The following is a 14,326-nucleotide window of genomic DNA, read 5'->3' on the forward strand; positions in this document are numbered from 1 at the left end:
GCTATTCAATAGATTTGATCCTGGGGTCAAATGCAAATTTGAACGATGGCCTAGATGGACGGACGAAGGCGAAACTAATATTAATATATTACGATGGGAATCCGCTTCATGACCAATTTTTGACGGAAAGTTATTGCTTTCTGTATTGAATTTCTATTATTTTCAAAAAAATAAATAAATGTGAGTCTTACTAGTTAATACCCATGAACAATATTTACGGTCTTCTTCATTGACCCAGTTGTACGTATTCACACTTGACATTTATTATCGATAAATGAGCAAATAAGGTATTTGTTTTATTATTAATATTTGCAACGCTTAAGTAAACAATAAATTTATTTGTTAATTACTTTAAGAGCTATGATAGGCTGTTAAGTATTATTGATTTATTTAAACAGCATTACATAGCAAACGTGATTGGTAAAAAGATTTATAAAATTAATTTTTAGATAGTTTTATTGCAAAACTTATAATTTTGAGAATAAGGTGGTCACTTTTAACAATATTTACTTAGTTTACCATTGGTTGAACAATGGGCCCTAAGTTGTTGACATTATTTCTCTTCAACAACAAGAACTGAATACCGTTTAAACGCTAACCTAACTATTGTATAGTGAAAGATAAAACTGGTCAAGTAAGTAATATTCTAATGTTATTTAGCTGATAATATATTTTTCAGTATACACTACTATATAAGTAAAGTTAAAGTTACTATATAGCTATTATATAAGTGAAGAACAAATTATAATAAAAAAATAAAACTAAAAAAAAAGCACAAATGGCGAATATGTTGATGCCATGGAGGCTGGAGAGTATCAAGGAGTTATATATTATAAAACTATATAAACTATTATAAAATTCTTCAATTTGTTTACATTTTCAAATTCAAATGTACTTTATTAATAGAAAAAATAAAAAAAAAATTGACAAAGCAACGCTGGTATCCAAGTGAACTAAAAACTTTTAAATGCAAAACCAAAAAAATAAATAAAACAATTGAAAATAAGAATTTAAACGTAAAGAAATAAAAATTATAAGCATTGGTATCAGAGATAATCTTGCGTTAGAATTATTCCATAGTATGATAAGCCCTATCCAATAGTAAAATATGCAAAACGATTTGTAAACATAAAGGTAGAAGCTTCTTATTTAAGTAAAAGATGGTAGTTTGTAGATTTTTAGGTCAATAAAGCGTAGTTTATAAAACTCCCTTTAATTTATATTAGTTATAAAACGAACCGCTTTCTTTTCGATCATAAAAACCATACTCAAAAGTCCTTTATTGGCAACATGCTAGAATTGTATTTTATACTTTTCATACAAGTTAAGGTTAATTAATTTTAAAGGTGCCACTCAAATAATTAGAAACACACTCTTTATGCCAGCAGATGCCGCAATTCCTCCCTTACTATCCTTATAGCAAAACATCCAAATAGAAGCTTTCTACTTAATGTTAGTATATGGCCTTCGAAGCCTAATTCGTGGTCAATCAGAATGGCCAAAAACTTATTTACTTAACACTTTAAGGATTACCATTTAAAAGCTGATTTGCTACGTCAAAACTAAATTCGTGTGTATGTGTATGTGTGTGTGTAATATGTGTTTTGCTTTAATTTAAAATGATTGGCTGTGAATCATTCATTAATAATATTCATGTCGTTCTCCATGGATTGCTACAATCTCTCCACTATCTGATCTTGCCATAATATTGATGTATCGTCTGGAAACAGGGTGAATTCTTAGGAGTTATTTAGTCAAACAAGGTCATATATATATACCAGAAAAAAATTAGCCCCAAAGCCGATCCTTAGAACGCCTCAAGTAATTCTTGAGGTAGATAATTTAACAGACCTCAATTTCTAAGATATTACTTAAACTAGGTATGACCTACTTCTGGAGAGTCATATAACAGAAAATCGCTACCGATACGTAGCCTTGATTAAATTGATAAAACTAAACGTTCTCCATAAATCTTATATCATCGTGTAAGATCATTTATTCCTTCGAAGTCTGAAAACCGAAATGCCTTTTTGTGATCATATTGAACTATTTTACGTAGTTTCAAACACTACTTTGTTGGATAACTCTATAAGCCTAAGTTTTTTATAACTTAAGATCTTTAGAGTTCCCACCCTTAAAGAACGGAATTACCAAAGAAAATATTAAATATGCGTTGTAGTCAATACTGGTTGACACTAGCTCATGGACTATTCAGAGCTGTATCTAATAGTTCAGTAGAAATATTACACCCAAATTAATCTCACTGCTTTTTTATTCTTTGTTCCCAAAATAAATAGTTTTAAAGAAAGCAAAATTATTATTATAAGTTGAAATTCTGTAGATAAAACTTAAATTCAGTTCTAGGAGACAAGTCCCTAGTTAGACCATTTGCTGCGTTATAATAGAATTTGTTAAAGTTCTCAATATGATTCAGGTTCCTTTGCTTGTTAATTTCTCGCCTCAGACATACGACCACTGTAATACTGCCATATTTGGTTGATTTTTAGAGCTTGTCCATAAAATCTATGTTAGCAATTGAAGTAATAAATAAACTCCTAATCATTAATACATTTCTTCAAATGATTTAGGCTGCACAAGATGTTTTTTCCTGGCACTTTAAGGCCCGTAGGAAGTCAGAGTTTAGGGATCTTAGCCTTTTTTTTAATAAACTAAATAGGAATGGTCTTATTATAAGTAGAACACACAACTTACTGTAACTGGCAACTGGATCTGCATCACTACTTAAATTTAGCCAAATCTCACGAATACTTAAGGAGTAAAATTAACACTCTTATGAAAAAAAGCTTCATGAGTATAACCGTGCCATTTTATTAGCCTACACCTACTCGTGTATACAAAAGTTCGCTGCAGCTACTATTCAGTAATTAATAGTTGATCAGAATGTTCCTTAAGGAGTGAACATTTACCCAATAATGAAATTTTCCCAGTGTCATTAAGGGGAACGTTTACGTAATGTAAAAAACTGTACTTTGTTTATGAGTTTGTAGTGGCTGAAGAGAACTAGAATGAACATAAGAAACAATGTGAATAGATGTATCTTCCAAAATAGCATTAGGATCACTTGAAGAGCTTGGCATAAGTTGTGACTCTATGCAGTACCTTAAAGCATTAATAAAATTAGGTCTATTAAAGTCTACAAAAGAAATTTGCCTAAAAGTACATTTATTAACCCGAAATGTTTAATAATAAATGGATAAATACGCTTACTAAGTTTTTCTGATTCTTGATCTGAATTTTTTAGTAGATAAAAGAGAGCCTAGATGCTTTAAAAATAAAATAATTCCTATTTAAATATTAATTTAATATTATCTGTAAAAAAATTTACTTTATCGTTAATGCCTTGAATATTGAAGATATTTCGCCACGGGATAGACTGTAAATCATATTGAAACTGGGCAATATCGATGTTTTTATTATCTTTGTACTTCACAAATTTAATTTGATTTTTATGATGAACGTATCGATAAGTTACAAAATATAAATTCATGATTAGAGTTGGACGATTCGTATTATTCGTACCAAAATTAAATCAGGAAAAAGATGTTGTACATACATACATATTGCGGTATTGTGTACATATATTTATACAATATAATACTAACCATACAAATACCATTAAAGGTGATTTTCCATGCATCCGTCATAAGATCTTACGACGATACGAAATCGTTTCTATTGATTGATATACTGGCTTCTTACTGGTCAGAAAATTACATTATCTTTAAATTTAATTCGTTTTCATGCGTCCAATAGCCGATGGATGCCAATATAAAATTATTTGCCATATGTCAATATTTTTGTCGCATTTATTGCAGTTAATGTCAGAATTTGCTTCAAGCTTGTCTAATATTTACACCACACCTCCTGTGTTAAAAAATAAATTTTCAATTAAAACTTTTAAAGGTTTGACCTTTTAAAAGTGATCCCTCACTACAGTTCTTTATTGCTGCTTTGGATTTTCAAGACAGAAGATTTAAAATAATATATACATTTGTGATTTCCAAAAGTCATCACAACTTACATTGTGTATACCTTATTTCATGCATCAGGCAAGACCACCATTATGGAATTTGTGAGATAAATATTAAAGCATAAATATTTGATACAAGAAAATATTTCCCAATTGTATATCCATATAAGAAAGACAACAAACAAAAAAGGTGAACAAAATGTCATGACATAGTTGTCAAATAAGTCTGATATCATATAAAAAGTTTAATACTTTTTTCAATTAAATCCGATGACAGAAGATATGTTAAAATTTTCGTATGGAATATGGCGCAAAAGTTGTCTAATCAATCAGAGTCCCTTCGGACCTTCGTATGTACCATAGTGTGACGATATTGTAAAAATCGAGAAGCCAGGTAATTCTACGTCATATCGGAATGGCACAAATGGCACACCGCACGGCGTCTCGAACGTCAGCGAATCTTCCGGAATGGTCAGCCGAGTATATAAGAAGCCGCATCGCCGCTGAGGGTTAGTTGTCATTTCAGTGAAGTTCGGAATATTGGCGAGAGGTTTAAATCGGACATAAACAGTCGTAAATAAATACGGCGAAGATAATAAATTAATTGACTATTTTTTGATTATTTTAATTACCACCTAACGAATGAGAAAAACGCTACTATAATATCCTGTGCTAAAATTTTATTTAATATCTCTAACCGCCTTTAAAAATTTTATGAAAAAACTTTGGCACTCTGTATTATCAAAAACAAGCGTTTTAGAAGACCTACGTTAATATGAGTTATTCGACTTCTGTCTAAAAATACACCTGTAAATTGAGACATAGATTTAAGTAAAATCTCGTACAATGCTAATAATATATTACAAGTCTATACACATGTCGTAGGATTTTCAGCTAAGGAATTGACTCTATCATCTAAACAAAAACCAAATGGCCAGGAGCAGAGACAAGGGGACAAAAATTATCACGCACACATGTGGGCCTGTGTGAAGAACATCTTCAAGACACCTAGTGGACATACGTACGTGGTCTTCGAGAGGGTTACCGTCTATTTTTAAACGCAGTCGGTGAACTATATGCGTGTTCTTGAACGAGAGGGAGATAACTTTTTAAGTATTTTTCCAAAATTAATTAGGAAGACCTATTAAATAATCTTATTTTTTTGAATAAAGGATATTCAACGGAGTGACTGACACTACTAAAGAAGATGAAATCTTATAAACCCATTGAAAGAGAAATTAGCATTGAATGGGCGCAGCGATGGTGACGTCAGTGGGGGCGAGCCCGGGTCAACTCATTGTCCACCCGACCCGTGGATGATTGAACCTCACCTCGAACCTATTGTTTCATTTTTCGTGTTCAAACTCCTACATATTGACTTGTATATGTATGTTATTATAATGTAGGGATATACTGCTGCAGTTTTTTGTACAGCAACAGAATAAAATTTGGTTATTATTTATGTCAAGATGGGTTAACTTGACATATGTACAAGGTGGCGCAGTGAAAAGTTTCCATCCCGGGGATTTTTTGAGAGTGATACCTCATTTGAAAGAACTTTTTATTCTCTATATTTACACCTTATTTTTTAAATGTGTGCTGCGTTGCCGAGTTAAGGTTATTTAAACATTGTCAATTTCTTATTATTAGACATTATTCCTATAAGTGTTCTAATTACGGTAATGCTAAAATTTGTATTGAAATATGTTTTTTTAGGCTAGTAATTTGTTTTAATAAATCAATACATCATTTTACTAACCATCACTTACTAAACTAAACTAATTGCAAATTTAAATCGTCAATCAGTTCCTTATTAGTTGCGGCCCGTGTATTTCTATGAGCACTCGCACACAGCGCAACTAGTTGGTAACCAGTTTGAAACGCGTCGGTGATCTGTCAGCAGCAACCGGACATGCGAGTCGCTCGCGATTAGTTTCTAATGTGTTTTATGAGTAAACATTCAAAATGGCAGAACAATAATTGTATATTAGATTAGTTCAAGAAGTGGAAAAATACTCCTGTCTATATGACTATACATTAAATGAATATTCGCGCAAAGACATAACCGAAAAGTCTTGGAATGCTATTGGAAAGGAACTAAATTTATCAGGTATGTATTGATTTATACAGATTTATTTAAATTATTACAAAATAAGCTATACAGTGTAATTACATTGCCATGGAAGAGCAGCTGCTGGAGTTATGAAATAGTTAGATAAATAAATCCTTGAGTTGTATGCGGAAGATTGAGCACTTATTTAAAGATTTTGGGGTTCTATATCGGGATTTATGACCGGGCTATTATTTTCTTCAAATTTCTGTGGATTATATGGTATGCCTTCCTGTTTTCGTACATAATTGTCTAGAATACACAGATTTTATTATTTTAATAATTTTCTCGGGCGAATGACATTTTATTGCAGTATCTGAAACTTGAAATTTCTCGGCCATCATTCCGAATGAACATTCTATGATACGTCTTCCCCGACTTAATCGGTAATTGAAAATCCTTTTTACATTATCCAATGTACGTTGTGGATATGGTCTCATTAAGTAGCGTAGTAAGGGAAATGCTTCGTCGCCAGCAAAGTAGTGAGGGAATTGATTATTGCTCGCGTCACTGGGCAATTTTGAAGATAGTGGAAAATTTAGGGCTTTATTTCAATCCAATGCTTAATAGCTGAAGCACGGAAAATTCCGCCATCGCTATTTCTGCCTGCATAACCCGTTTCAATTAATGTAAATAGACCATCAGCATCACAGCATGCCATCAGTACGATAGAATGATACGATTGATAATTAAAATTAGTGGATCGAGAATTTGAAAGTTTTTCAATACGAATATGTTTTCCGTCAATAGCGCCTAGGCAGTTAGGTAAATTCCACAATAAACCAAAGCGTTCTGCAATTTTTTTCCATTGTTCCATATCTGGAATGGGCAGATATTCCTCCTTTAATACATCGCATATAATAGCCGTGGTTTCGGTCACAATTTGTGAAACGGTATTGTCCCCTCTAGCAAAATATAAAGCCAGACTGACGAATGTTCCTCCAGTCGCAAGATATCTGAAACAAAAATGTATTTAAAATAACACTATACATATTTTGGTTTTATTTTGAATTTTTGTACACACTCTACTACCCTATACTTTTCTGCGGAAATCTGCCTTGGACTAATAGTTTTCATTTAAATAAAAGAAAGACAAAAAAAACAAATTAGAAACATCATTTCTAAATACATTTCAGGGACCGAATGCAAGGAGAAGTGGAAAAACTTGGAAACAGTATTTGTGAGACATATGAAATTAGCTCCAAGTGGCTCTTCAGCTAAATTAAACGGCTTATTATCTAACAGCTGCGATGCAGTTTCTTTACCATATATAAAAGCTTTAAATTCCGCGACTTTAGGGAATTTGCCAAAACAATCGGAAGAAGAAGTTCATGATGATCATGAAGAAGAAGAGTCGGATGATTCCTAGGCAACACTTCCACGGACAAATTCTGTGTCCCTGCCAGCACGCATCCCCACAATCAAATTCATTGCAATTACCATCTCCTCACTCGTATGCTTTGCCATCTGAGCCTTCACAATCATCAATTCATAAACACAAATCATCTTCAAAGCGCAGAGATAATAAACAATAAAAAAATAATGTAGATGAAAGCTTTGATGAATATTTAAAAGCAAAAAAAAACTTGATGCCAATATGGATCCGCTGCAGGAGGCCAATAAAATGTTTTTACTGAGCCTACTGCCCGATTTGAACGAGATGTCTTCCCACCAAACAAGAATGTTTAAGCGAAAAGTAATGGATTTAATTGATGATATAGTGCATAGTACGCCAAAGATTTTGAGCCCAAATTCAAATATATCGACAGGGTCTGAAGTCTCGGCAGAGTTGCAACCTACAACCTCAACAATTCAAACAGAACAAGGAAATATCTTGACCCTCCTTTATATTGCAACACATATTCCACAGAGAGCCTCGTCTTATTATGAATTTATGGGAAATATATTCAATACTAACGATGTTTAATTTAGTAAATAACATTTATTTATAATTCTTCAGTTTCATATTAAAGAAAATAAATTTGTTTTTCTTACCTGAGGGTTATTAAAATTCTTTCGTCTGCTCCAACACATTATCGCATTGGAGTATTTTTCTTGTGGATAGCAGGGACAAGCAATTCTACTAAATGTACATATGATTCCTTTGACATTCTATAAAAGGCCAAAAACTTGGCGTCAGTTTCTTGTAGTTCTTTTGCAGCAACAAAAGCTCTGCATTTTATATTTTTCTCAATGTAGGGGTGAATCGAATATCTCCTTTTCTTTTGTCGGTTTCTCCTTTTTCTATAATAGTAATAAAGAATAATGTCCTCATCACTCGAATCACTAGACATTTTTTTAACACGCACTGTACTAAAATAATAGCTTAAGCACAAAATTGCCCCAATAATTCAGAAGCGAAGTGATTTTATCAGTTGCATCGTGTGCGATTGTTGGTAACTAGTTTGTGATTTAAATTTCCAATTAGTTGAGTTTCTTTTTAGTTTCTTAATGTGCGAAGGGCCTTACTGTTTTTTGACATGACCATAAAGAGACCAGGTACATTTAGCACTGAAAGTGTTGGTTAATCTGGTCAATTCTTTTGGTCATGAAAGATAAACATTTACATTTCTTTTCTTTTTTGTTTTTTCTCGTATGCAATAGAAGTCCTCTAAATACAGTTTGATAATATGATCCGAATAATAAAATATTATTTAGTGAACTTTCCTACCAGTCAATGTCACTAGGTATTTAAATTAGTTAAAATTTATTGCGATAATTTGTGTATTATTATTAGTAACTGTGACATACACGCTTACGCAAAGAATTAAAATGATTTTTGTTTATGGCGAGCAGGGAAGATGTTGAAGAAGAACGGCAGAAGTTCTTAGTAACAGAAATCCTAATATTATTGTAAGTCACAGATGTTTGGATAAATAATCTTAGATTTTGGACTTGTACTTGTTTATTAAGTACAAAAGGCACTAACTAGACTTGACAAGATTTATGAGATATCACTACTACACTACTAGGTACTAGATACTACGTACTTCACTAGGTTAGGTTATGTAACAAACACGAGTACTAAATTGGGTCATGTCTTTACACTGACATGTAATAACCAAGGTTGCCAAACTTAATAAAAAAGTCATGTATACATATATAATACAACTTCTAACTGAAATATCACATAAAACTGTACGAAAAGCATTAAAGTTACATAAGTATCATCTGTACAAGATGCAAATTTTACAGGAACTTCATAAGGACGATTTTGATAGATAGAAGAATAGAGTTTTTTAACCAACATTTGCTTCAGTGATGAATGTACCTAAACAGCCATGTCAATAAACAGAATTGCCGATACTGAAGTGGCGATAATCTCCATATATCTTTTAGAGAGATTGCTACACAGTGGCCACAAAAAATTAGGGGACAGGGGGGTAAAATGATCAAAGGAATGTAAAATGAAAATGAAAAAGTTAAGGTAGTTGTTTTGTTTTATTAATTTTTTTAACAATGTGACTGATCCATCTTCTTCTTACGTTGTATTGTTGAGGAAGGGATGCTGAGTTGATTTGTGGTTTTTGTTTTCAATTAATATATGTCAATTAATTTTCATTTAACAAACGGTACTGCATGTCACTTTGGCGTAAACGGCGTCCTCTAAACGTGGGGCAAAACGATCCCGTTTTAAAAAGGGGATCATTTTACCCCCTAGTTCTTACCAAATTGTTGTTAATCCTAATTTTTATTTACAAACTCATTTTACGTTATATTGTTACAGGATGCCACGAACATATAAGCGAATAACCAATAGGCAAAATTGGGATGCTGAGCACATGAAAAATGCCATAGCAGAAGTTAAGCAAGGAATGCCTGTGAAAACCGCTGCCCGAATCTTTAACGTACCAAGAATGTCGCTTAAACGGCGTGTAATGGACAAAAATAGTGTAGCAAAGCTAGAGATAAAGTCACTTGGGAGCTGCCACCCTGTATTTTCGCCGGAACAAGAGCAAGAGTTAGTAACTCATATCCTAGATTTTGAAAGCAGGATGTATGGACTCACAACTCGTAATTTGCGACAACTAGCTTATCAACTTGCTGAAAAGAACAAAATTCCCCACAAGTTCTCTCATGTAGAAAAAGCTGCTGGTAAAGATTGGTTAAGCGGTTTTAGAAGAAGACATCCAGAGATTTCCTTGAGGTGTTCTGAAGCGACGTCAGCTGCTAGGGCAAGAGCCTTTAATAAACCAGTTGTGACAAAGTTCTTCAATTTGTTGAAAGAGATTTACTCTAAAAATAATTATGCGCCTCACCGAATTTTTAACGTAGACGAGACTTCGATTTCTACTGTTCCTGGGCGAAACTCAAGAATATTGGCACGAAAAGGTTCCAAACAAGTGGAAAGGGTAACATCAGCGGAGCGTGGGGTTCCGACAACAGCGGTGGTTTGTGTATCAGCTGCTGGAAGTTTTGTCCCACCGATGCTTATTTTTAGTAGAAAGCGAATGAAGGCCGAACTAACAGATAAAGCTCCTCCGGGTACCATTTTTGCGTGTAATGAAAGTGGTTGGATGCGTACCGAAGTTTTTAAGCAGTGGTTTACTCACTTCGTATCTTTCGTCAAACCGAGTAAGGATGCGCCAGTGTTACTTATATTAGATAAACATTTATCGCACACAAGAAATCTCAATGTTATTTTACGTGCCAGAGAAAACTTAACTGTAACCATCTTGTGTTTACCTCCACACTGTACTCACAAGCTGCAGTCGTTGGACGTTGCTGTTATGGGTCCCCTTAGTGTTTATTTAACTGCTTTCCTGCTATCCTGTGAAACGGTCAAGACAGAGAGAGAGGATATAGTCTTAGTTTTAAGCCCAAATAATTCTTAGGAAATAATTGAAATATAAAAAATTGATATTTATTATTTATAGCTGGTCTTGCATTATAGTTGCACTGCCTATAAAAGCAGTTCCAGATTATTTGGAGGATGCTCTTGAAGCTGCAGCTCAGCTAAATAAAGTTACTACTGTCTACCTTAAGGAAAAGGTGTATTTTTAAGATTTTTAAAGGAAAAAAACATACAGTTGTTGTTAGACAAATCACAAAAAGCTATAACACCACCACTACACTGATCTGACCATAAAAGTTAGGGAGAAATTTTTTGCAGCCTCAAGTTGTCCTGAAACCTAAGCTGAGTGCTGCTATGTAAGTTGTTTTATTATTGATAAATTGAGATGAAACTTGAGTACATTTTCAACTAAGATGGTGTATAGGAATACTACAAAGAAATCAATTGAGGGTATCAGAAGAAATAAGAGGCCTTACAGCGGGAAGATAGTGGTTTCTTTGGTGGATGTCACTGATAATCCACAAATCCAAATTGTGAAAAGTCCTTTATACCGACAGATTCGATATGGTTCCAACAGGATGGCGCCCTCTCACACTATTCGCGAACAGTTTGACATTACCTTACCAATATTTTCTCAAATAGATGGATCGGAAGGGGGGTTTAATTGAATGGCCAGCAAGGTTGCCATATTTAATTCCATTGGATTTTTATCTACGGGGTTAACTAAAATCTAAAGTTTATTTTGATAAACCTGAAAGTTTGGACGAATTAAAAAATAGAATAAGAGCCGAAATACAACAAATCCGGCCTCAAACAATAAGTATTACAAGAATTTAAATATCGACTTGGTTACTGTCAGGAAGTTAGTGGTCAACAATTTGAACATTTATTTTAATTTTTTTGTTTTGTTTTTTTTATAAACTGTTTCAAAAATTCATGGTTATTTATAAAAAATTTAATCGCACATAAATATTAAAGGTTAAATATAGGACATGGTATACAAAATATACTTAACATTTTATACAGAATTAAAAATAAAATAAAAAATGGGTGTTTCTATTTAAAAAAATTAAATTTATAGTCGTAGCTCATTTTTTGAATTCGTCATCAAAAAAATCGCGACAAAAAATAAAAATCGACGTTTTCCAGCGTTTTTTTTTTCGAACCCAACCCTGAATTTTAAATGAATTTGTTCCATATTGCGCGTCCTCACTGTATAGTCAATATCGACAAAATAAACGGTTGTCAGTAGTCAGTTCGTGACATAAAGTCGTAATAATGGCGCGAAATTTGAATAGTTGTTAATAAATACAGTAAGGAAAGTGTTTTTATATTGAGGTGTGTAAACAAATTAGTTGACTATTTTTAATTATTTCAATTCGCAACTAACGAATGGGGAAAACTATACGATATAACTATATATATTACACAAACCTTTTAAAATTAAAATGCTCTAATAACGCCAGAAGTGAAAAATTCAAACCCTTAACATCCGCGAAAAACCAGACCAAAACAAAATAAACTCGCCCAGTTTCTTAACCTCCTTTAATAAAAGAGAAAACGAGACTGAGGGCTGGCAGCAAACTTTTCCTCGAAACTTTTCGCATCATAATTCATAGGGAAATTCCTCGGGAAATTACTTCGCTTTAAACTGTTAAAAACTGTTTAAAATAATATAATTAATTTACTTTCACGAGGGCGGCACGCGATCTCGCTTTTTAAAAGGCTTTTTGGGGAGTGTCGCGCTTCGCTCACTTTTCTTCTCACCAGGCATTTTAATTATTTAGGAGGTAATTATATTCCTACTTTTACTTTTTTGTTTTAATTAGAATTATTTGCGGTTAATAAGGATTTTTTTATGTTTATTTATTAATAACTTATTAATGATTTTTTTTTATTTAATCCTTTTTTGAGTGAGGTCACAATATATGACAAAATTTTATCTAGAAAAAAATATCTACTGACTTAAGAATTTTTACGGCCGATTCATTATATTGTTCGATAATTATTGGGTTGATTATTACAGCCTAACGCTTTTTTATATTTAGTAGCCAGAGCTTTACGTGGTATTACGTACTTGATTGATGAGAATATTATTTGTAATCTGTTGTAAATTATTTCGACGAACCGATTAATTTAAGAGTTGTATAAAGCACGACCACTATATAATTATTTAATGAATACTACTACTCAAATGCAATGTGGATTCTAGATATAGAGTAGTTCATATTCGAGATTTATTATAGGAATTTTGAAAGCTGAAGTAAGAAATAGCAAGTGTCTCTAACATTTTGGTAAAGTTGCCTAATGTTGGATAAATAAAATGGCATTTTGGAGTTGGAAATATTGGCTCATATAAGTTTTTTACTTGTTAATGCTGAATTTATTCAGCTTTTATTGCTTTATAAACTATATTTTTAGATCCTTCTGAAGTAACCATGTCTACCTCTCCCAGCATCCTATTTACAACGGAACATACATTTAAAAGTACGGTTTTCTGCATTTGTAAGTGTAGATTGATATTTAACTCCAATTTCAATACAATTTTTTAATTTTATAGGAATTTCACCATTAATTTTTTCAGCATACTTTTTTTGTTGTATCATAAAGGGACCTCTACACTATAAACACTTGTCGCAAATGACCTGCATGGAATGCATCCTCTTTGACACCCATGGGATATTTCTTGGATATTTTGATTTATATCTCCATATATTTAATAAATATCATTATTTAATATAAAAAACTTATATTTTTTTAGTTGAGCAGTAATCATAAATGTAGCTATAGCTTTTCTAATGTTTTATGTGTATTTTTTATTAAATATTTTAATAAAACATGGAAATTAAAAAACTGATATCTATTTATTTATATATATAAAAGGAACACCGAACATACATAAAATAGGCTCCATGTAACATTTTCTTTATCGACTGTAGGTAGTTTCTCTAAGAACAGTACATTCCCAATGAGTAAATTTAAGCACACGCTACTATAAAATAAAATTCAAATTTGGCGCGTTTAAGCCATTTCCGTGGAGAGGTCGCTGTTGTCATCGATTCGCTCTATTATTGCAATGTACATTGCATTCAGTTCATTGCGCTGTTATGGCTGATGTTCTGAATCCTGCATTTGCATTTTAGATTTGAAAAATATGATCCCTAGCGACATCTAATTTTTTGTAATAAATAACTGAATTCTGTTTTGCGAGTTTTGATTTCGTCGGTATACCTATAGATTTCATAATCGATATATTTTAAATTGAGACTGGCCTGGACTGGAAATAAAAGACTGGATTTCCTTAACTTTAGCTTCATTCTAAGGTGCCACAGTAAGGTAGTGCTGCAAGAAGGTTACTGAATTCACTTGATAGCCAATAAATCCCTCCTACGTTTATAATAGTATCCAAAGAACGTCTATGAGATCAACT

The 14,326-nt window shown here is 32.6% G+C and overlaps 1 protein-coding gene and 2 long non-coding RNA genes across 3 annotated transcripts; all 3 read left to right on the plus strand.

The window, feature by feature from the left end:
- Positions 1 to 426: 426 nt before the first annotated feature.
- On the plus strand, positions 427 to 5,650 carry LOC126739147 (uncharacterized). Its single transcript, XR_007661559.1, has 3 exons — positions 427 to 634; positions 4,877 to 5,104; positions 5,164 to 5,650. It is a non-coding gene; the product is annotated as an uncharacterized LOC126739147 (long non-coding RNA).
- A 4,179-nt stretch (positions 5,651 to 9,829) lies between these two features.
- LOC126739756 (uncharacterized) lies at positions 9,830 to 10,936 on the plus strand. Its single transcript, XM_050445555.1, has one exon. The coding sequence runs from the start codon at positions 9,830 to 9,832 to the stop codon at positions 10,934 to 10,936; it is 1,107 nt and encodes a 368-aa protein (XP_050301512.1).
- Positions 10,937 to 12,168: 1,232 nt separating this feature from the next.
- Positions 12,169 to 13,681, plus strand: LOC126739148 (uncharacterized). Its single transcript, XR_007661560.1, has 3 exons — positions 12,169 to 12,234; positions 13,318 to 13,401; positions 13,457 to 13,681. It is a non-coding gene; the product is annotated as an uncharacterized LOC126739148 (long non-coding RNA).
- Positions 13,682 to 14,326: the final 645 nt, after the last annotated feature.

The sequence above is a fragment of the Anthonomus grandis genome, chromosome 8 (genome assembly GCF_022605725.1).
Source record: "Anthonomus grandis grandis chromosome 8, icAntGran1.3, whole genome shotgun sequence".
NCBI classification, from domain to species: domain Eukaryota; kingdom Metazoa; phylum Arthropoda; class Insecta; order Coleoptera; family Curculionidae; genus Anthonomus; species Anthonomus grandis.

What these genes read in the sequence shown, in the direction of transcription:
- LOC126739756 (XM_050445555.1), top strand. Translation starts at nt 9,830, where the DNA reads ATGCCACGAACATATAAGCGAATAACCAATAGGCAAAATTGGGATGCT.